Source organism: Gopherus flavomarginatus, chromosome 1, assembly GCF_025201925.1.
Source record: "Gopherus flavomarginatus isolate rGopFla2 chromosome 1, rGopFla2.mat.asm, whole genome shotgun sequence".
In the NCBI taxonomy this organism is placed as follows: domain Eukaryota; kingdom Metazoa; phylum Chordata; order Testudines; family Testudinidae; genus Gopherus; species Gopherus flavomarginatus.
The window spans coordinates 179,437,591-179,459,860 of NC_066617.1; the positions used below are offsets into that span (position 1 = coordinate 179,437,591).

Consider the following 22,270-nt stretch of genomic DNA (forward strand, 5'->3'; position numbering starts at 1 on the left):
CTGACAAATCATGCCAAACCAACTAAATTTCCTTCTTAGGGTTACTGGCCTGGTGGATAGGGGGAAGTTGTAGATGCAATATATCTTGATGTTAATAACCTTTGAGATGACCAGGAGAACTGCATGGTAAATTGCCTGCCAGGTGTGAAGGTAGCAGATCTCATGAGACATCTAGATGGTCTAATAGGTAGTGCTGACGAGGAGCTGGTGGTCATGGCAATGTAGGTACCAGTGACATAGGGAAAGGTAGGAGAGAAGTCCCGAAGGCCAAATTTAGGCTGCTAGATAAGAGATTGAAGTCCAGGATCTCCATGGTAGCATTCTATGAAGTGCTTCCAGTTCCACACGCAGGGTCAGAAAGACAGGCAGAACAGCAGTGTGTCAATGCTTGGATCAAGGATAGTGTAAGGAGGAGGGATTTAGGTTTATTAAGGACTCAGGAATCTTTAGTGGAAGGAGTGGTCTGTACAGGAGGGCTACGATCCATCTAAAACAAAATGAAACTGGACTGCTAGTACATAAAATCAAAAAGGTTATAGTGGATTTTTTAAATTGGGGGGGGAGCCAAGGGGGCAGAGGATTGCGCAGTTCAGGCAGATACCTCCCTTAGCAATGAATTTATTAAAGGGGGAACTCTGTATCCTAGTAAAGAGGATAAGGAAGAAGTTGGCAAAGGACAGGTAGGAGCCAGTGAAAGTACACTCAAAAGTAAAAGAATCCCACTTAAAAATAACACATAAAGGGAAGCAACTGGATATTGACAAAAGATACCACTGTTTATATACAAATGCTAGAAGTCTAAATAGTAAGATGGGTGGACTAGAGTACCTGGCATTAAATGAGAACATAAGTACAATATGCATCACAGAAACTTGGTGGAATGAGGATAATCAATGGGACATGGTAATACTAGGGTACAAAATGTATAGGAATGACAGAGCAGGTCACCCTGGTGGGGGAAAGGCATATGTGAAAGAAAGCATAGAGTCAAAGTAAAAATCTTAAATGAACCAAACCGTACCATAGAATCTCTATGGCTAGAAATTCCATGCTTGAATAAGAAGAATACAACAGTAGGAATATATTACCGACCACCTGACCAGGCTGGTGACAGTGATTGTGAAATGCTAAGGGAGGTTAGAGAGACTACAAAAGCAGAAAGCACAGTAATAATGGATGATTTCAGATGTCACTTCAGGGCGTGATGCAGAGATAAAATTTCTAGACACCATAAAAGACTGCTTTTTGGAGCCACTAGTCCTGGAACCCACAAGGAGAGAAGCAATTCTTGATTTAATCCTACGTGAGCATAGGATCTGGTCCGAGAAGTAACTGTAGCTGAACCACTCAGTAATAGTGAGCATAATGTCATTAAATTTAATATCCTTGTAGGGTGGTTAAGACCAGTAAAACCTACTGTGGTAACATTTAAAAAGGGGAACTACACAAAAATGGGAACACTTGTTAGACAGACGTTAAAAGGAGTTGTCACAAGGGTTAAATGCCTGCAAGCAGCATGAGGACTGTTTAAAAACACCATAATAGAGGCTCAGATGCAAATGGAAAGACACAATAAGAGGACCAAGAGAATGCCACCGTGGCTAAACAGCACAGTAAAGGAGGCAGTCAGAGGCAAAAAAACTTCCTGCAAAATTTGGAAGTTAAATCCTAGTGAGGATAATAGGAAGGAGCACAAACTCTGGCAGATTAAGTGCAAAAGTACAGTAAGGCATGCCAGGAAAGAATCTGAGAAGCAACTTGCTTAAGATGCAAAAACTAACAGTAAGAATGTTTTTAAGTACAGCAGAAGTAGGATGCCTGCCAAAGAGGCAATGGGGCCACTAGATGATACAAGTGTTACTCAGAGAAGACAAAGCCATTGCAGGGAAGCTAAATTAATTTTCTGCATCGGTCTTTACAGTAGAGGATGTGGAGGAGATACCCACATGAAAGCTATTCTTTTGAATGACAGATCTGAAGTACTGTACCACACTGTGTCAATAGAAGAGGCTTCAGAACAATTTAATAAATTAAACAGAAATAAGTCACCAGGACGAGATGGTATTCACCCAAGAGTTCTGAAGGAATTCAAATATTAAATTGAAGAACTACTAGTATGTAACCTATTGCTGAAACGAAACTCGGTACAAGATGACTGGAAGGTAGCTATCATAACGCTGATTTTTAAAAAGGGTTCCAGAGGTGATCCTGGAAATTACAGTACTGGGCAGATTAGTAGAAACTATAGTAAAAAAACAGAATTATCAGACACATAGATGAACACAGTTTGTTGGGAAAGAGTCAACAAGGCTTTTATAAAGGGAAGTCATGTCTCACCAATGTATTAGAATTTTTTGAGTGCACCAGCAAGTATGTGGACAAGGGTGATTCAGTGGATATAGTGTAATGGGGTTTCCAGAAAGCCTTTGACAAGGTCCTTCACCAAAGGCTCTTAAGGAAACTAAGTAAACATGGGATAAAAGGGAAGGTCCTCTTCTGAATCAGTAACTGGTTAAAAAATAGGAAACGAAAAGTAGAAATAAATGGTCAGTTTTCACAATGGAGAGAGGTAAACAGTGGGGTCCCCCGGGTTTCTATACTGGCAGCTGTGCTGGTCAACATATTCATTAATGACATGGAAAAGGGGGTGAACAGTTAAACAGCAGAGTTTCCAGATTATACAAAGTTATTCAAGATAGTTAAGTCCAAAGTTGACAGCAAAGAATTACAGGGGGATCTCACAAAACTGGGTGACTGGGCAAGAAAATAGCAGATGAAATTCAACATTGATAAGTGCAAAGTAACGCACACTGGAGAAAATAATCCCAACTACATATACATAATAATGGGTTCTAAATTAGCTGTTAACTCGAAGAGCTCTTTCTAGAGGGTTAGCATGGAAAGTTCTCTGAAAACTTCATCTCAATGCACAGCCTCGGTCAAAAAGGCTAACAGAATGTTAGGAACTATTAAGAAAGGGATAGAAAGTAAGACAAAATATCATAACACCACTGTGTAAATCCATGGTTTGCCCACACCTTGAATACTCTGTCCGGTTTTGTTTGCCCTCATATGAAAAATGATATAGTGGAGTTGTAAAAAGTTCAGAGAAAAGTAACAAAGATGACCAAGGGTATGCAACACCTTCCATACAAGGAGAGACTAAAAAAATTAGGGCTTTTCATCTTAGAAAAGAGATGATTAAGGGGGGATATGTTAGAGGTCTATAAAATCATGAATGGTGTGGGAAAAGTGAATAGAGAAGTGTTATTTACCCTTTCCTACAATATAAACCCCTGGGGTCACCTGCTGAAATTAATAGGCAGCAGGTTTAATACAAACAAGAGGAAATACTTTTTCACACAAAGCACAATTAACCTGTGCAGCTCCTTGCTATGGGATGTTGTGATGGTCTAAAGTATAACTGGGTTCAAAAAAGAATTAGATAAGTTCATGGAGCATACGTCCACCAAAGGCTATTAGCCAAGATGGACAGGGATATAACCCCATGCTCAGGGTAACCCAAAACTCTGACTGTGAGAAGCTGGGATGGGAGTATGGGGTGGATCGCTCCAGAATTTCCCTGTTCTATACACTCCCCCTGAAGCTCAAGCCATTGCCAGAGATAGGATACTGGGATAGATGGACCATTGGTCTAACCCTAACCCAGTGTGGCAGTTCTTATGTTCTTATGACATGATATTCTCATAAGTAAACTAGGAATATACACCTCTACCCTGATATAACGCTGTCCTCGGGAGCCAAAAAATCTTACCGTGTTATAGGTGAAACTGCACTATATTGAACTTGCTTTGATCTGCTGGAGTGCACAGCTCCATCCCACCCCAGAGCAGTGCTTTACCATGTTGTATCTGGATTCGTGTTATATCAGGTCGTGTTATATCAGGGTAGAGGTGTATATGGTCTAGCAGAAATTACTATAAAGTGGGTGCATAACTGCTTGAAAAACCATGCCCAAAGAATAGCTGACAATGGTTCATTGTCAAACTGGGAGGACATATCTAGTGGGGTTCCACAGGCATCCACCCTGGGTCCAGTACTATTCAATATTTTCATTAATGATGTGGATATGAAGTGAAGAATATGCTTATAAAATTGTGGGTGACACCAAGCTGGGTTGCAAGCACTTCAGAGAGTAGGATTGGAGTTCAAAGTGACCTTAACAAATTGGAGAATTTGTCTGAATTCAATAAGATAAAATGCAATGAAGATAAGTGCAAAGTACTATACAGAGGAAGGAAAAATCAAATGCACAGCTATAAAATAGGAAATAAGTGGCTAGGCAGTAATGTTGCTGGAAAGGATTACAGTGGGTCACAAATTGAATCCGAGCCAACAATGTGATGCTGTTGCAAAAAAGCAAATATCATTCTGGGGTGTATTAACAGGTCTGTCATATATGACACCGGAGGTAATTGTCCTGTACTACTTGACACTGTTGAGTCCTGAGCTGGAGTATTGTGTCTGTTTGGGGCACTATACTTGAAGAAAGATGTGGACAAATAGCAAAGAGTCCAGAGGAGAGCAACAAAAATGATGATAGGCTTAGAAAATTTAACTATGAGGAAAGGTGACACAAATGGGCATATTTAGTCTTAAACGAAGACTGAGAGGGGACCTTCAGACTGAGGACTGTCTTCAGATATGATAAGGGCTGTTGTAAAGTGGATGATGATCAATTGTTCTTCAAGTCCACTGAAGGCAGGACAAGAATTAATGGGCTTAATCTGCAGCAAAAGTAATTTAGGTTACATATTAGGAAAAACTTTCTAACTACACCTCTACCTCGATATAACATTGTCCTTGGGAGACAAAAAATCTTACCTCATTATAGGTGAAACCGTGTTATATTGAACTTGCTTTGCTCCACTGGAGTGCACAGCCTCCCCTCCCCAGAGCACTGCTTTACCGCGTTATAGCCGAACCTGTGTTATATCAGGTGGCGTTATATTGAGGTAGCGGTGTATAAGGATAGTTAAGCACTGCAATAGGCTTCAAAAAGAGGTTGTGGAATCCCCATCACGGAGGTTTTTAAGAACAGGTTAAACCAAGGATCAGCAATCTTTGGCATACCTTTCCCACCAGGGAAAGCCCCCTGGTGGGCTGGGACTGTTGGTTACTTGCCGCGTCCGCAGGTTTGGCCGATCATGGCTCCCACTGGCCACGGTTCGCCGCTCCAGGCTAATGGGGGCTGCGGGAAGCCACGGCGAGCATATCCCTCAGCCTGCGCTGCTTTCTGCAGCCCCCATTGGCCTGGAATGGCGAACTGCAGCCAGGGCCCGCCAGGGTGCTTACCCTGGTGGGCTGTATGTCAAAGATTGCCAGTCCCTGGGTTAAACAAACACCTGGTCTAGGTATACTTGGTCCTGCCTCAGCCAGGGGGCTGGCATAGATGACTTCTTGAGATCCCTTCCAACCGTACAAAGCTTTGATTCTATGATTTGCAAACCAAGTCATGTAAGAGTTCTAGAAATATATATTGGAATTGCAAAAGGCTTGATTCCTCACTCAGACGACATGGAAGGAGAGGAACTGTAAAGTGCCAGTTCATGGAGTTGCCACGTTTCATCATGATCCCATCCCACGTTCTGTGGCTTTTGATGTTTTTTCTTAAAGCCCAAGTTGTCAGAGCCAGGTGGATATATGAGAATCTCACTCTTCATATAAAAGAAAAAGAAATTTCTAGTGCTTCTGATTATGGAGAAAATCTTTCCAACATGAACCATAAAGGCACAAAAAACAACCAAAAACAAATGATCCATCCAACGCCCCCCCCTCCAAAAATTATTATTTTACAGATATGATTTAGGGGCCTTATGCATGATTTTTAAGTGGTTGGGTTTGGCACTACACAGGTAATGGCTCCCTGATTCGGAGTTGCCATGTCACAGTGTAAGTTAGGTGTGCTCAGGAACCTTATGCCAGTGGAGGATTGGGCACTGGTTTGCTTTGTCTGGCTCTCCATTCTGCCACACCATGCCCCTGAGGTGCCCCCTTCCAAACCTTCTTACAGGAGTGGTGGGGCTGCTGGTTCAGGAGGCAGCTTTACCTCTTCCTCTAGACCATCCCTGCACTGGGGAAATGCTCCACTGTCCATCCAGCCCAACCATAGAACTGTTGTTATGCCTCCTCCATGTCTGTGTTTCTCTCTCCTCTGTCCTCCTCTGTCTTAGTCCACCTCTGTCACGTGGCTCATCAGCAATGGTGGTGTAACACGTGTAGCTGGGCATAGCAGGCAGGCAGGTGTTCATGGAGCCACCCATGCAGATCTTTCATCTTTTGGGGTCACAATGGGGAAATCACTCACAGATGTTTTACAGAATGTGAGAGAGAGAAAAAAGAGAACAACGCATCCCCTGGGCATAAAGGCAGTTTCCTGTTGGGCCCTGATCAGTCTTATCAGCATCTAAGTTAGAGGTGCAATGGGAAACTCCCCATAGATGGCTTTATAACATAGAAGGGCTCTGTAACAATTCAGTGGGCTTCAATCTGAAACAGTGAGGGGTCTTGAGCACCACCTGTTCGTGATCCTGTGAATTTCTAGGTTCCTGTCTATCTGTATCTCAGAGTGTGTGCACGTGACTATAGTTCCTGTTCTATCCGTAAGCTGTTTGGGGCTGGGACTGTCTTTTTGTTTTTGTGTTTGTACAGCACCTAACACAATGGGAGTCCTTGTTCATGACTTGGCCTCCTACATGCTACAGTAATATAAATAATAACAACCCTCTATATTGTATCTGAAGGGTGTTGTGTCTGGATTCCTATGTCTGCATTTTATCTGCATTTTATCCAAGGGAGCATGTTCAGGTTCCTGCCTCTGGCAAGGCTCCAATCACACCTCTTAACTTCCTAGACACCACAAAGTGTAGCCAAGATCTCCAAATTGCGTAGCAAACTGGCCAAAATGCATAGCAGGTATTTTATTGTCTTCTTCACATGCAGCTCTGTGGCTATAACCCAGAAAAGTGTATATGTTTGTGATTCCCTATCTCCAGGAAATGTTCAGAACCTGAGTATGTGCCTTTACCTCATTATTTTAAAAATAAAATAAAAAACATGTCTTCATTCTCTTCCCCCACCCCCACTTCACCCTACAGTCGGTTGCTGTCTGCTGGAATCCTGAATATGCCTTCTTTCCTCTTCAGTCTCTCACTATTTTCTTTCTTTCTTTCTTTCTTTCTTTCTTTCTTTCTTTCTTTCTTTCTTTCACCACCACCCTCCGCACCACCCGCTGCTGCTTTTGTACCTTGGAGAGAAGGAGTCTGACACTACACTGGAACAGGCTGCATTGACCACAGCAGGAACAAATGTAGAGCAGAAGCTTGGGGGAAGAAGAAGAAACACTTACAATTTTCCTGCCAGGGTGCAAAGAACTCCATAAAATAGAATCATAGTGATGTGAGGCTGGAAGGGACTTCAAGAGGTCATCTAGCCCAGCCCAGTCATCTTGTCTAGTCCCAAGGCAGGACTAAGTATACCTAGGGCACGTCTATATTGTGCCGCAGCTCAGGCAACAGGGGTGTGGATAACAGTGTGCACCAAAGTGCCACACTGTAACTTCCCTGTGTTGACGATGTGAGTGCAAACGTAAAGGTTCCTCGTTCACACTGAAGTAGTCCTACCTTTAAGTTTGCACTGACAGTATCCACACAGGGGGGTTACAGCGCAGCACTTTGCTAGTCACACCTCCATTGTCTGAACTGTGGGGCAATTTAGACAAGCCCTTAGACCATCCTGACAGGGGTTTGTCTAACCTATTCTTAAAAACATCCAGTGACAGAGATTCCACACCCCAACAGCTAACCTGGTCCAGTGCTTAATTATCCTCATAGTTAGTTGTTCCTAATATCTAACCTAAATCTCCCTTACTGCAAACTAAGCCAATCAGTTCTGTCCTTGGTAGATATGGAAAACAATTGCTCACCATCCTCTTTATAACAATCTTTTACATATTTGAAGACTGTTACCTTGTTTCCACTCTGGCGTCTCTTCTCAAGACTAAATATGCTCAGTTTTTTAACCTCTTTTTTTGTTATTGTTGCTCATCTCTGGACTCTCTCCAGGGATCAGTAAGGTGTCTGTACATGGACACAAGTGTCCATGGTAAATATTTTGAGGTCTGTGGTAATTTTTAAAAAAGTTGAATGAATGATATAACCACACCCCTGCCCCCCAATGTCTGTCACTTAGTATGGTAATTTTGTCAAGTGTCCTTTGCACAACGTGGTGGTGCTGACCCCTCACTGTCTCCAATATACATCTTTATTAAAATGTAGAGCCCAAAATTGGCACTGGTACGCCAGCACCAGTGCCAACTGGAGTGGAACAATTGCATGCAACGCTCCCATTAACACATCCCACAATGACATTTCTTTTTCAAAGCAGCATCATATATTCAGTTTGTGATCCACTATAATCCCCACACCCTTTTCTCCAATACTACCGCCTAGCCTGCTATTCTCCATTTTATATTTGTGCACTTCATTTTTCCCGCAAGTGTGTGGTACTTTGCACATCCTGATTGAATTTCGTCTTGTTGATTTCAGACCAATTCTCCAGTTTATCATTTTCAGTCCTAATCTTGTTCTCCAAAGTGCATGCAACCCCTTCCAGCCTGGTGTCTTCTGCAAGTTTTATAAGTATATTCTCCTGTCATCCAAGTTGTTAACAAATTTATTGAATAATGTCAGACCCAGGACCGAACCTGCAGCACCCCACTCAGTATGTCTTCCCAGTTTGACAGTGAACCATTGATAACTACTTTCTTAATACAACCAGCTGCTAATGAAGAGCTCTTGAGATGCCTGGTCCTGATTCCCATCGCTCAAAGGGGTATAATATCCCCGTCTAGCAGGGAGGCGGTAGCGGCCTGCAGTCCCATGTCTCTCTGTACTATCTCCAAAGGTAGTCTCTCCTTTTGATTCACTATCCCCACACTCAGCTTCCCTTGGTGCAATCTCTTCTGTTCCACGTATGAACTGGTTGTGCTGTCCCCATGCAGAGAGATCTGCTTCTCTTGCAGACCCACATGCCCTCTGGTTTCATGATTAACTTTAATAGGAGTGGGCTCTGGAGAACGGATGCTTTAAAAATATATCCCCAATTAATGGTGATCTGAAATATATTAATAATAATAATCAAAATCAGATCTCAACTCATTAAAGAGAATAGATGTGCAGAGTTAGCATTCTCAAATAAGTACATTTATATATCAAAATATCTGAGCCTTATTTCCTCCTTTTCTTACCTGCTTAGATCTGAATTTAGGCCTATATCTCTCCCTTTCCCCATCCACTCCTAATGTAGTGAAAGGAACCAAGCTCCTTTCTCTGCTATAGTGGTTAGTGATGCTCGCAGCTGTGGGAGGAGAAAATGGAATGTTGAACTTAGGTCTTGGCAGGTAACTGTTTCAGTTCACCTTCAAAATGTATATGTTTTTCATTTTTACATCTAGGCATGGTTTCTGTTAATGATCTGAAACCCTCAATAGGGTTTTTTTAAATACCTGTATAAAGCCTTCAGTGCCTCTGAACAAAAAGGGGAAGTGCTTTCTCTGAGAGGTTCTAACTTCTGAGGATTTGTGAGTTACTATCTGAAGATGCAAAGGCCGAGATAATTGCTCATTATGATCATTGTATTGAGAAGAATCTTTCAGGTACTGTTTTCACCACCTTCTGAAATATTTAAAGCATGACAATGTACAGGTCTTTGGAAACAAAATCAAGCCATTTAATCCAAAAGGAAGTTGTTGGGGGGGGGGGGACGGAGGGGGAGACTGGGAGCTGAGGGGCTTGGAGATGGTTTATACAACACATCAAGCTGCAGCTTGTGCTGCCCTGTGTACAGTCAACAGAATCATTACCTCCATTCTAGCTGCAGCAAGAGGCAGCAAGAGCCCACATGTTGGGTGATGTATGGGGCACAGGCAGTTAGAAATATCACCATTTGGATTCATAAATGAAACAAATGTGATCTGGAATCAGCGAGACAGGATACTGCAATGTCACAGTCACAGAGTCACTTTTCTAACAGTCTAGCTGCAATCACAAGGCCACATTTTTCTCTGTAAATCTCTACATGATCTCAGTAGGGTTGCCCTGATGTAACTGAGAGCATAATGTGGCCCTAAATCTGCATGATCCTTTTCCTGACTCCCCAGCATGAGAAGATTTTTGCCTGGGAGTTTTTTTTCCTAACATTCTGATCTTTTCAGTATTCCATTTTTAATCCTCCTCCACCCTCCCTCTCTCTCTTGCCTCTAGAATAGCAAAAAAGAAGCAACCAGGCAGGCAGCCCCAAAACATAAGGGCAAAAATATACCCTGGGGACAGAAAGTGAGTATTTGAGGATGATATGTAGCCCTAAGTCTGCAAGTGACATTTTCCTCAATCAATTTTAGCAGCACAGCAGGAAATGAAAGGGTAGTGCTTACTGTAAATGCCTTTCTCCCCTCTCCCCACCACTGCGGGTGTCTGAAGATGCACATCACTGCTCTTCTCAGAGAGGTCTATTTCTGTCATGTCATAGATCAGTTCGGGTCTGTTCTATGCACCTATGATAGTGACAGGATGAAGCTGCTGTGGTCTTGAGCCATTTTGCAGATTTTGGATACAGATAACTGAGTATTGACTTTAACTGACATTGCTAAGAGGGAAACAAAACAAGAGGCTGGGATGCTGAGCAGTCAAACTGGGATAGTCTAATATGGTAAGAGTTTAAACAATAATGGGTGTGATTTTAAACGTTTCACTGAAACACGCACACAAAATATCCACAAATCCACACCTCAGCACTGCCTTCAGATTACCCTGACCGAGCCGAATGAGATGCATGAGCTCTGTATGAAGTTGAGCAACGTTGAAGAGTGCTGTATTCCAGTTGTACTCTGAAGTCATGTCCTAATCTCATTGCAACCCAAGTGCACCTTAAAAATTTGAGTTTGGATATTTTGCCATGAGATCCTCCTTCCCCCAAGTGCCTGAGATTGGGCGGATCTTAAACGTTATTAGGGGGCTTTATTTTCAAATGGAGTAAATAAGTGTAGCTCTATTTATAGTAATGACATCAGCTGAGGATCTGGCCCACTGACACCTGGATTAGGACTGGGACCAGGGAAGCAGGTCTAAACCCTTTGCTGTGGCATGTAAACAGCTGGTTTATATTACCACTCTTTAGGTAATGCATCATGTTCCTAAAATTCCAGCCTGCATACTACAGAATCCGGAAAGACTCCTACGTGAGACAGCATTGGACGCAAGACGTTGTTACACACTGATTCTCTCTCTGTCTCCTCTCTGCTAGTCATATCAAATCAAACACTGCATGACCAAGCATCAGCCTGGTGGGTCTCCTTATCAACTCACCTCAACTTCCTGTAGCCATCAGTCCCCACTGGGGTTTGTGCATGTTCCATTCAGGCATGACATATTTCTCCCATGGCACGGACAAGAGTCTGTCCCTGAGAGAACACCATGACGTTCCGGCTCACAGTGCTGGCCTGATCTTCAAAGATGGCCTCTCCTGTATCTCCCACTGAGTGCAATGGCAGTTGTTGGTGCTCAATACCTCTGAAAAACAGGGTGTGGTTGTACAGACTGCTTTCTTTGACCATAGCCATTCTTTTCTGAGCTGCACTTTAAACCAATCAACCAAAGACTGAAAAAGTACAAGGGAGTGTAGGAAACAGGTGTTTCCTCCTTTGCTCATGATAGGTTTTGCATTGGCTTCTTCCTAAATCTGATCAGATGGCTGGGAGAGTCCTTTCTCCTCTCTTTCTGAATCCCATTCTGACACACACCCAGCTCCTGGATGCAGGGCCTTGCAAGCAGATCGTGGCTCATGTCATTGCAGCATGAGTTCAGCCACCTGGAACCTTAAAGATCTATTCTGATACGTTATTCAGTATGGGTGTGTTGATTTTTTTTTGTTCTTGCTTCTGACATCATTTCCTGAGCAGCAGATTCGTTTAGTCGTGTAGCCAGATCCTGTTCTTAACAGATGATGCAAAAAGCTCCTTAAAATGGATTTCAAATCTCCCTTTACCCTGCAGTGCGTGCTGGTGATAATAATCATGATTGATGGTAAGTGTGGGTTTTTCTTTATGAAACTGGCACGGATTCGCCTAGGTGAGCGGAAACCTTCATTTTGCTCGGATACCTTTGTAAGGTCACCACCGGGCGCTGGGAAGTATCAAGTGTTGTAACCGCTGAAGCACGAAAAGGGGCCATCAGACCAAAGTAAGACAGATTTTTTTTATAAACTAGTAGTAACTAACAGTGCATTATTGCCTTGATGTACTGTAGCCTTGAACGCAACTGAAAATGATAGCCTCAGAGGCTTTGTATGTGGCATGCTGGTTAAAGCAGGATATGGGAATGTGGGACTCTGAGGTTCTAGTCCCAACTCTCCATATGACCTTGGGCAAGTTATTTAGCAATAGCCACTATGTCCCTCCATTGACAGTGGTAGTGACCTATGCAAACGGACAGTATGAGTCTTAATTGATTCATGTTTGCAAAAGCCTTTGAGATCCTCAGATGAATGGTGCTATACTGGTATAAGTTATTTTTACTGCCATACGTACTATGGCTCATGTAATTCATGAACTGGTCCCAGTTAGCCTTCTGAGTGTTGGACTCTCTATACACTGTCTCAGCCTCTAAGTTCTGAGCAGGTGGAGCTGTTGGAGGCAGGAACTTAAGAGGAAAAGAAGAAGGTATGCTCATGTCTTTGTCTCTGTAGTTCTGGCTTGATGGTGTGTCCCTTGCCTTGATCTTTGCAGGATGTCAGAGTTAGCCTTCACTTCAGCTTTAACCCCCTCTCTTCCCCTCTCCCACCTTCCCACTGTGATCCAATTGACCATTTCTATGTCTTATCTGGAGTTTTGCCTTTTGTGAGTCAGCCAGATCACAGCCAATGGATGGACACACAATAAAATCAGTGACTGTGTTTTATTATTGCCGCTGCGGGCCGCATCAAATCAATGAGGGAGCAGACACTGTCAATGGAATCATTGGTGGCTCAGTCAACTTTCCTTTGGGAATTCAAAGCCTAAAAAATCTCGCTAGGATAACCTGGGGAGATGACCCATGTGTGAAGCCCATGCCTTATGATACTTCGTCTACAGGCTGTGACACTTATTGTAACAAGATTATATGCTTGCAGAGCAGATCTCTGCAACTGAAGAGTGTGTCAAAGGATGAAGGAAAGTATGAATTTGCTCTTACAGTCACAAGCAAAAAAATCTTTCTTACTAAAAGTATCCACTAAGTGACCCTTGTTTGGAATCAATCATTCTTGAATCTGAGAGGTTAAATGAAGGATCAGTTCTTTCCAAGATGTCAGTTTGGCTCTCAGTAGCTGTAGGGGTCTCTGGATTAGCAGACACGGTTTGTAGGTCTTCGGCTCTGCAGAATGCCACAGTGTTGCATGCAAACAAAAGGATATTTTTTGCACCCACATTGCCAACTTCCCATATCCTTTGGGAGCATAAATGTGCTGGGAGAAGATGCCTTCATGTTTCCCCCCTCTCCCCTCCCAACTTCAGAGACAGCAGTGTGGGTTGTGTGTTTCTGGAGAGCAGATTTTAGGCATAGAGTTGTGGATTTTAGTCCATTTCTGTAGTGGGAGAGGTGGCAGCTGTCACAAAAACCATCACCACTATTGGCACTAATTGACCCCTTGCTGGCAATCTCACCTGGTAGGCTAAGGACTGACTGGATGATGGTGGCTGAACTCTCTCCTCCCTCCTAAGAGCTGGTCTCTCTGGGTCAGGTTTGAAATATACCTGGGCTTGTTTCTCAGTTGCTCAAGTGCAATGGAGAAAGGGTCTGACAAGGATGCTGTTGCCACTCTCTGATTCTCAACTGTTGACCCCCAGTGTGCAGGTTTAACTTGTGCTGATGACATCAGGTCCCTCAAGGGTATTATACCACTTAGAAGCTGGTCATAGTGGCTCCTTGCTCCACCATGCCCTCTGTCCCCAACCTTCCCGCTCCCTTTGTTCACTGGATGGCAAAGCTCTGGCATAGGAGACAGCAGAGCAGGTGTGGGAAGTGGCAAAGCCACTTCTGACAGCTTTACGTCAGTGGTGCTTCTCCTCACACAGGGAATCTCCCAGCTGGTGCAAGCTCACTTAGCCTATAGGTGACTCCAGCCCATCAGTGGGGTAGTGTGGGGAGGCTTGCACTGCCATTGCCCACTTTATACCCGTGCCATAGATAAACTGAGGCCTTCAGTCTCCAGGACTGTCATTCTGGCACCTTGCACTGCCCCCTCCAGGATTCAGATAGGCTGGTACTTTGCACCACATTCTCTCGGGTCCTATTCTGCGCTGCATTCACTTTACAATGTCCCAGGTTTTTAAAGAGGAAATGGAGTTTATGGGATTATAATGAAAATGTCAAAGTGGACTGATCTCAGTGAAGACAAATGAAACTTAATGCCAGCCAAGTGCAGACAAGCAGAACTGCAGCTGAGAGCTGGTCAAAGACAGGGCTCCTTGGCCCAAACAGCTTAGATGAGAATTGGGCAAACCATTCAGAAAATGTTCAGATCTACTTTTTCTTATAATTAAATCCATTTGCTTTTGTGTGTTTACAACCCTTATGTGTTAACTTGCCAAACATCTTCTAGAGAAAGAATTTACTGACAGGAATGCTCATAGGTGCAATGTCTTTTTAGGTGAATATTGGATATTATTCAAGGAAAGTGAATTTTGAGCTTGTGAACGTGAATATTCACACCAGACACCTATGTGTGAGATACTTACATAGTCAGGGAACAGAAATGTACCACGTGACCTGTATATCTAGCCCATACTTCACTACTTGCCATGGCTCAACTATAGAAAATAATCTATTGTCATGGGCCAAACTGATGGAGACACAAATTTATTAACTCGGGAAATTTAAAATGATCTGGGATTCATTTATTTAGTGCAAAGAACTCTTTTGATAACCTCAGTTTCATGATTCTTTATTTCCGAAATAAATAATTTTCAACAAGAAAACCAAAGAGACCCCAAATTTGTCTGAAATGTAGGTAAATTAAGATGAATGAAATTTATCAGAATGAGGGAGATTTGAGAAAGGTCTGATTAACAACCAATACAGCTCAAATTTCAAATACTTTCAACAAACTGCAAGCTACAGGCCAGAAATTATTCAGAGTTAATGCTACAAATAATTTTGAATGCAGAATCTGGAACATTCAAGAGAATGAACATCAGTTTGCAGGCAATATGTAAACAGAAGAAGAGGTGAGGAATAAATTATTGCCTATTGTTTGTCCAGCTCTAGCTTGAGTCAATTCTCTTTTAAGAGTACAATAAATATCTACATTTACGATGCTGTGAAATTAAAGGTTTGAGATGACCAAAGAAGTAATTCCATAAGAGATCTCCAAGATCAAGGGCTGGTGGTATGATGGAATTACAATTCTTTTGGAAGGAGTGCCAATCAATATCTCATGACGATTCAGGTAAATAGTTAATTGAATTAATCAGCAACAGAAAAATGTGGGCACATCTCGAAATTAACCAAACCAAACCAGGAGTTTCAATTACATTCATGTGACAGATTTTCTTCTCAGAGGGCAATCAGACTCTGGAATTAATTGCTCCAGTGCCACTGGAGAAACTCAGATTAATGGTATTCAAGAGAATAATAGCCAATAACTTGGGCATCAGAAGTATTTCAGGGTGTAAATCACATTAGATACTCATATACTGTACAGTGATGTTTGATTGCATGCACAGGGTTGAATTGATCACCGGATATGGGCTGGGGAAAGGATATTCTCCTGTTGCATATTGACCAGGACCTTGGAAGTTTCTGTCCTCTCTTGGAGCATTGTGCAGGATTTGACCATTAGGATCAGGTGGGAGTATCCCACACATGATCTCTTGCAGTTGCTGGGGAGCTGCTGGGCACTGCTGAGACTGAAGGAGGAGGAACTGGCATTGGTGAGGCTACAAGAGGAGGAAAAGGAGTGGTTCTCAACCTATTTACCACATATGCAGCTCTCTATGTGTTATGTGGGCCACATCTGCACAATATATATACTCTCTATATGGCTCTGAGGATGTCACATAGGCTGCATGTATGCTGATTGGGCCAAGGGTTGAGAACCACTGCACTATTGGATGGATTGCCTTGGGATGGGCAGACTTCGGTAGAATTGAAGGACTGAGAGAGATAACTGTGAGACTGCAGAAGAAGAACATGGAAATTGGAGGGACTGCAGGATTGCGACAGGCTATCGTGGGATTTCAGAGGGATGGCCAGGTGTTGGAGGGATTGCAGGCATTGATGAACCTTGTTCTTTCCTATCTTTTATTTCTGTGCAAACTAACTCGGCAAATGCAGTTGTGGTCTTTGTCCGAATGGCAGAAATACCTACTTTTGTACATGTTCATTGCCATGTCTGGTTAACTTGTCTCTCTGTTCTCTCTCCTGTTTTCATAACTCCCATCTTGTGTGACAAGAGCCAACCCAAATCCCAGCTGTTCATGTCTCCGGCCACAGTGATGAGAGAGATTTACTTTGTGAGAGGGCTAACCGTTCCGGTCTCCGCTTTCATTGGACGCTGAATGGACACCCAGTGGACCTGACTGAGACTGAGGATGATGGCAAGAGGATTATTTTGGCGAAAGAGGTGGCCGGAAAGCTTGACTGTCAGATTCACCATAAAAACAGCACCAATGAGTGTTCTATCATAGAACTGAAGTGTAAGGAAAGTAAGTGATGTTAGCCACAGTTTATCTTCGTTTTTCCCCTCTCAGGATGAGGGTGAGAGGAGTTGTCATTGTCCGTATCTGCATGCAGAGACAAGTGTGTCTTGACTTTCTCGCCTCCCTCTCTCTCCCCCCAAGCTCTGTTTCCATGTTCTGTAACAGCAGTTCTTAATCAGGGGTCTGCAAGCCCATTTGAGCAGGCGGGCGCAGAGCCCCATGGCTGAAACCCAGTTCCCCCAAGTCCCAATGCTGAAGCCAGGAGCAGTGGAAGGCTGAACCCGGGAACCCCAGCGGCTCCCCGCACGAAGCTGGGAGCCTCACTGGGAGTCCCCTGTCCACACACAGCCCCTACCTATCTCCTCCCTGAACTCTGAACTACCTCCTGCCTGCACACAGCCCTTAGTTACCACCTCCTTGCACCCTGAGCTACCCGCTCCCTGCACATAGGCCCTAGCTACCCTCTCCCTGCCTCCTGAAATTTCCCTTCCTGGCACACAGCCCTTAGCTACCCACCTCCCTGCACACAGCCCCTAGCTACCCCCCTCCTTGCACCCTGAGCTACCCACCTCCCTGCACACAGCCCCTCGCTACCCCCCTCCCTGCACTCTGAGCTACTCCCTCCCTGTGCACAGCCCCTCACTACCCCCCTCCCTGCACTCTGAGCTACCCCCTCCCTGCACACAGCCCCTAGCTACCCCCTCCCTGCACCCTGAGCTACCCGCTCCCTGCACACAGCCCTGAGCTACCCCCTCTCTGCACTCTGAGCTACCCCCTCCCTGCACTCTGAGCTAACCCCTCCCTGCACACAGCCCCTAGCTACCCCCTCCCTGCACCCTGAGCTATCCCTCTGCCTGCACACAGCCCTGAGCTACCCCCTCTCTGCACTCTGAGCTACCCCCTCCCTGCACCCTGAGTTACCCCTGGATGCACACAGACCCTAGCTACTCCCTCCCTGACCCCGAGCTACCCCCTCCCTGCACACAGCCCCTAGCTACCCCCTCCCTGTACCCTGAGCTACCCCCGTGCCTGCACACAGCCCCCAGTTACGCCCTCCCTGCACCCTGAACTACCCCCTCCCTGCACCCAGCCCATAGCTACCCCCTCCCTGCACCCTGAGCTACCCCTTCTGTGTACCCTGAGCTACCCCACCCCCTCCCTGCACCTTGAACTACCCCGTCCCTGCACACAGCCCCTAACTACCCTCTCACTGCAACCTGAGCTACCCCATTCCTGCATACAGCCCATAGTTACCCCTCCTTGCACCCTTAGTTACCTCCCTGCCTGCACACAGCCCCTAGTGTCGCCATCCCTGCACCTTGAGCTCCCTTTGCCTGCACACAGCCCCTAGCTACCCCCTCCCTGCACCTTGAACTACCCCCTCCCTGCACACAGCCCCTAGCTATCCCCTTCCTGCATACAGCCCATAGCTACCCTATTCCTGCACCCTGAGCTACCTCACTGCCTGCACACAGCCCCTAGTGTCACCATCCCTGCACCTTGAGCTCCCCCTCCCTGCACACAGCCCCTAGCTACCCCCTCCCTGCACACAGCGCCTAGCTACGCCCCTCTCTGCACCCTGAGCTACCCCCCTCCCTGCACACAGCCCCAGCTACCCCCTCTCTGCACCCTGAGTTACCCCCTGGATGCACACAGACCCTAGCTACCCCCTCCCTGCACCCTGAGCTACCCCCTCCCCGTGCACAGCCTCTAGCTACCTCCTCCCTGTACCCTGAGCTACCTCCGTGCCCGCACACAGCCCCTAGTTACCCCCTCCTTGCACCCTGAACTACCCCCTCCCTGCACCCAGCCCATAGCTACCCCCTCCCTGCACTCTGAACTACCTCCCTGCCTGCACACAGCCCCTAGCTACGCCCTCCCTGCATTCTGAGCTACCCCATTCCTGCATACAGCCCATAGCTACCGCCTTTCTGCACCCTGAGCTACGTCGCTGCCTGCACACAGCCCCTAGTGTTGCCATCCCTGCACCTTGAGCTCCCCCTGCCTGAACACAGCCCCTAACAACCCCCTCTCTGCACCCTGAGCTACCCCCTGCCCCCAGACAGCCCCTAGTTACCCCCTCCTTGCATCCTGAGAGGTTTTCAAACTTTTTGAACTGAGTCCTCCCTTTGAGTTATATTTTTGGGTGCTAACTCCCCCAACCCAGACAGGCTGGGTGGCCTCCTGAGTGAGCCAGGGGATGGAGATGGCACTCCCTCCCTGGACCCTGCTCTGCAGAGTTGGATCAAGCCCCACCAGCCCCCAAATAGAAGTAAAACTATGCTTATGCCCAAGGGTGTCCCCCCCGGAGCTCCCTGCTCCCCGCCCTTTTGCCCACCAGGCCCTGGTGTTTTTATATATGTTGAGGGGGGAGCCTCAGCAAGAAAAAGGTTGAGAACCCCTGTCTTACAATGTATTTCCCAAATTGATATGCACCTCCCCCACTGGCTAGTCAGAGATATCCTATCCTACCCCACAATCAAAAGAACATGGGTTTCTTCCTATCCTGACATACCTTCCTCACTCAGCCTTCCAGCACTTCCACAAATAAACCAGCACTCCCTACCTTCTTCACAGGGCCGCCCAGAGGGGGGGCAAGAGGGGCAATTTCCCCCAGGCCCCGGGATCCGCACAGGCCCCCACGATTTTTTCAGGGCCCCTGGAGTGGGGTCCTTCACTTGCTCCAGTGGGCCCTGAAAACTCTTGCGGGGCCGGGCCCTGGAGCTTCTTCTGCTCCCAGTCTTTGCCGGCGGGAGGGGAGTCCTTCCACTCCAGGGTGGAAGGACCCCCCACCAGTGAATTACCGCCAAAGCAGGACCTGCCGCTGAAGTGCAACCCGGTCTTCGGCGGTAATTCGGTAGCGGGGGGGCCCTTCTATTCTGGGACCCACTGCCGAAGTGCCCCGAAGACCCGTGGTGGGGACCCCCTGTCACCAAACAGGGCCAGCTCTAGACATTTCGCCGCGCACGGGGCGCCCTGCCACTTGCCGGTCCCGCGGCTCCGGTAGACCACCCACAGGCACACCTGCGGAAACTGCACCGGAGCTGCGGGACCAGCGGATCCTCCGCAGGCACACCTGAGGGAGGTCCACCAGAGCCGCCTGCCGCCGATGGCTCCCCGGAATCCTCTGGGCGGCCCTGCTTCTTCGGCTCCTGGGCTCAGCTGCTGTATTGTGCTGTGTTTTATTACCCTCAGCCTAGGTCAGCTGTACAAAATTGTCAAGAAAATTAACCAGCTCATAAGTATCGCCTCAGCCTCCCTCACAGTTAGTGTTGGGCAAACAATTCACCATCAATTATTTATTTAATTATTTTTTATCTATTTAAGCTTTTCCCCTGTTTGCAAATTGTCTGCGTACTCTGATTTCATTCATTTGTTTACTGTACACAATTGACGTCCCTTTCGTGTGAACAAATTTCACCCAATGGACAGATCACAAACCGTTCGGTCAGGGCTCAATCAAGAGCCTATTCATATCCTTGGAAACACCCTCATTGACATTAATGGGCTATGGATCAGGCCCTGTGATCATTCATGCAGGGATATGGTAATCACCCTGCAGTATATGCACTGTAGGGCCACCTCAGTGACAAAGTGTCACTGTTGCTTCTCGGCTCTATGAGCTAAGATCAAGTGTAAGTACTCTCTTGGCCTATCCAAGGCCTATTCAAGGCCATGATCAAGTGTCTTGATGTTTTTGGTCTTTTGGCCTCGAGCTGAAAACCTTGTCTATGTCTCTGGGACCCTAAAGTAAAAATAGTATCTAAGTTATATCTGTTCCCTATTTCCAGTTCACAAACTCACCAAGGAACGTCATGAAAGCCCTGCTGGGGTGAAAAGTTGTATGAACACATATTGGCAGGAGTATTAGCCCAGTTTTGGGAACTAGTGACACTTTTTTGCTTTCTGTGAACAAATATTTACTTTGTTCTAATGTTCATGGACAGTGAGTAAAAGGGGTTTTGAATACCAATATAGAGAATTCATGGATTTTCATTTTTTTTAATGACCGATTATTTTTGCTGTACTCTCCCCCCCTCTAATTACCATTATGATGATGATATTTAGAAAAAGACTGATGATTTTCTACTCACTAGTCAGAAAAATATTACTTGCTCCAGGCAAATGGACAAATGCAGTTTTTGTAAGGTTGATAATGAATCTAATTACACTGGTCATTAGACAACTTGATGGCAGATGAAATTTATCCTGGATAATTGTTACCATAAAACATATTAACCAAAATATTGCATCCGACGAAGTGGGTATTCACCCACAAAAGCTCATGCTCCAAAACGTCTGTTAGTCTATAAGGTGCCACAGGACTCTTTGCCGCTTTTACAGAACCAGGCAAACACGGCTACCCCTCTGATACAAAATAATTTAAACTTCTCAGGAACACTGGAGGGCTATAAGCATGTGGGATCTAAAGAAAATGACTTGAGAGTTCTAAGTAGCTTGATAAAGATGTCTATCCAGCATGAAGAAGTAGTTTAAATAAGTAAGAAGATGAACAGGACATTTAAAAGGGTATTAATTATTATTAGAGCTGTCAAGCGATTAAAAAAAATCAATCGTGATTAATCGTGCGATTAATTGCACTGTTAAACAATAATAGAATACCATTTATTTAAATATTTTGGATGTTTTCTACATTTTCAAATATATTAATTTCAGTTACAACACAGAACACAGTGTACAGTGCTCACTTGATATTTAATCATAAATCTATGCACTGTAAAAAACAAAAGAAATAGTATATTTCAATTCACCTAATACACGTACTGTAGTGCAATCTCTTTATCATGAAAGTTGAAATTACAAATGTAGAATTATTTACAAAAAATAACTGCATTCAAAAATAAACAATGTAAAACGTTAGAGCCTACAGTGATTAACTTTTTAATTGCAGCAGTTAATTTTTTTGAGTTAATTGCATGAGTTAACTTCAATTAATACACAGCCCTAATTATTATTAATTCAAGTATTTAGAACAGTGTATTCAGTTTGGTCCCTTTGGAGAGAGACATTGTAGATAGATAAATTGACTAGTTAGCTAAACAACCTACTACAGTTAGCTAGACAAGGTGACTAACTAAACAGACTGACAGATATACTTAGTTCAAGGTGTGGCAATGGTAGATGAAAAAGGAAGTAAGTGATAATAAAATCAATGGTTCAAATCTAACCCCGGTGCAATTCCCTTGACTTCAGTGAATTTTTACTGGGTTAAATTTGGCTCCATATATTTATCATATTTGGAAGAAGAGTGTTTTTCTTCTGAATGTCCTATGTCTGAACAAACTATCCTTAAACAGGAGGTGTGCTTTGGAGGATCTCTGTCTGTTTGTAAGTCTGTTGCGCCATCTGCCTGTCTTTCTGTCCATTTTCTCTCTACCTCTCTGAAGTAAATTCAGTTCCTATATGAGGCCTGGTCTACATTGGGTGGGTGGGGGAAGGGATTGATCTAAATTACACAACTTCAGCTACTTGAATAACGTAGCTGAAGTCGACGTA

The 22,270-nt window shown here is 44.9% G+C and overlaps 1 protein-coding gene across 1 annotated transcript in view; it reads left to right on the top strand.

Moving 5' to 3' along the window:
* Positions 1-22,270, top strand: part of LOC127054752 (uncharacterized) — a 29,942-nt gene that overhangs the window by 1,898 nt on the left and 5,774 nt on the right. Inside the window, exon 3 of the mRNA XM_050960922.1 lies at positions 16,508-16,759. Coding sequence (XP_050816879.1) covers positions 16,508-16,759 — 252 coding nt within the window. The remainder of the gene's footprint in view (positions 1-16,507; positions 16,760-22,270) is intronic.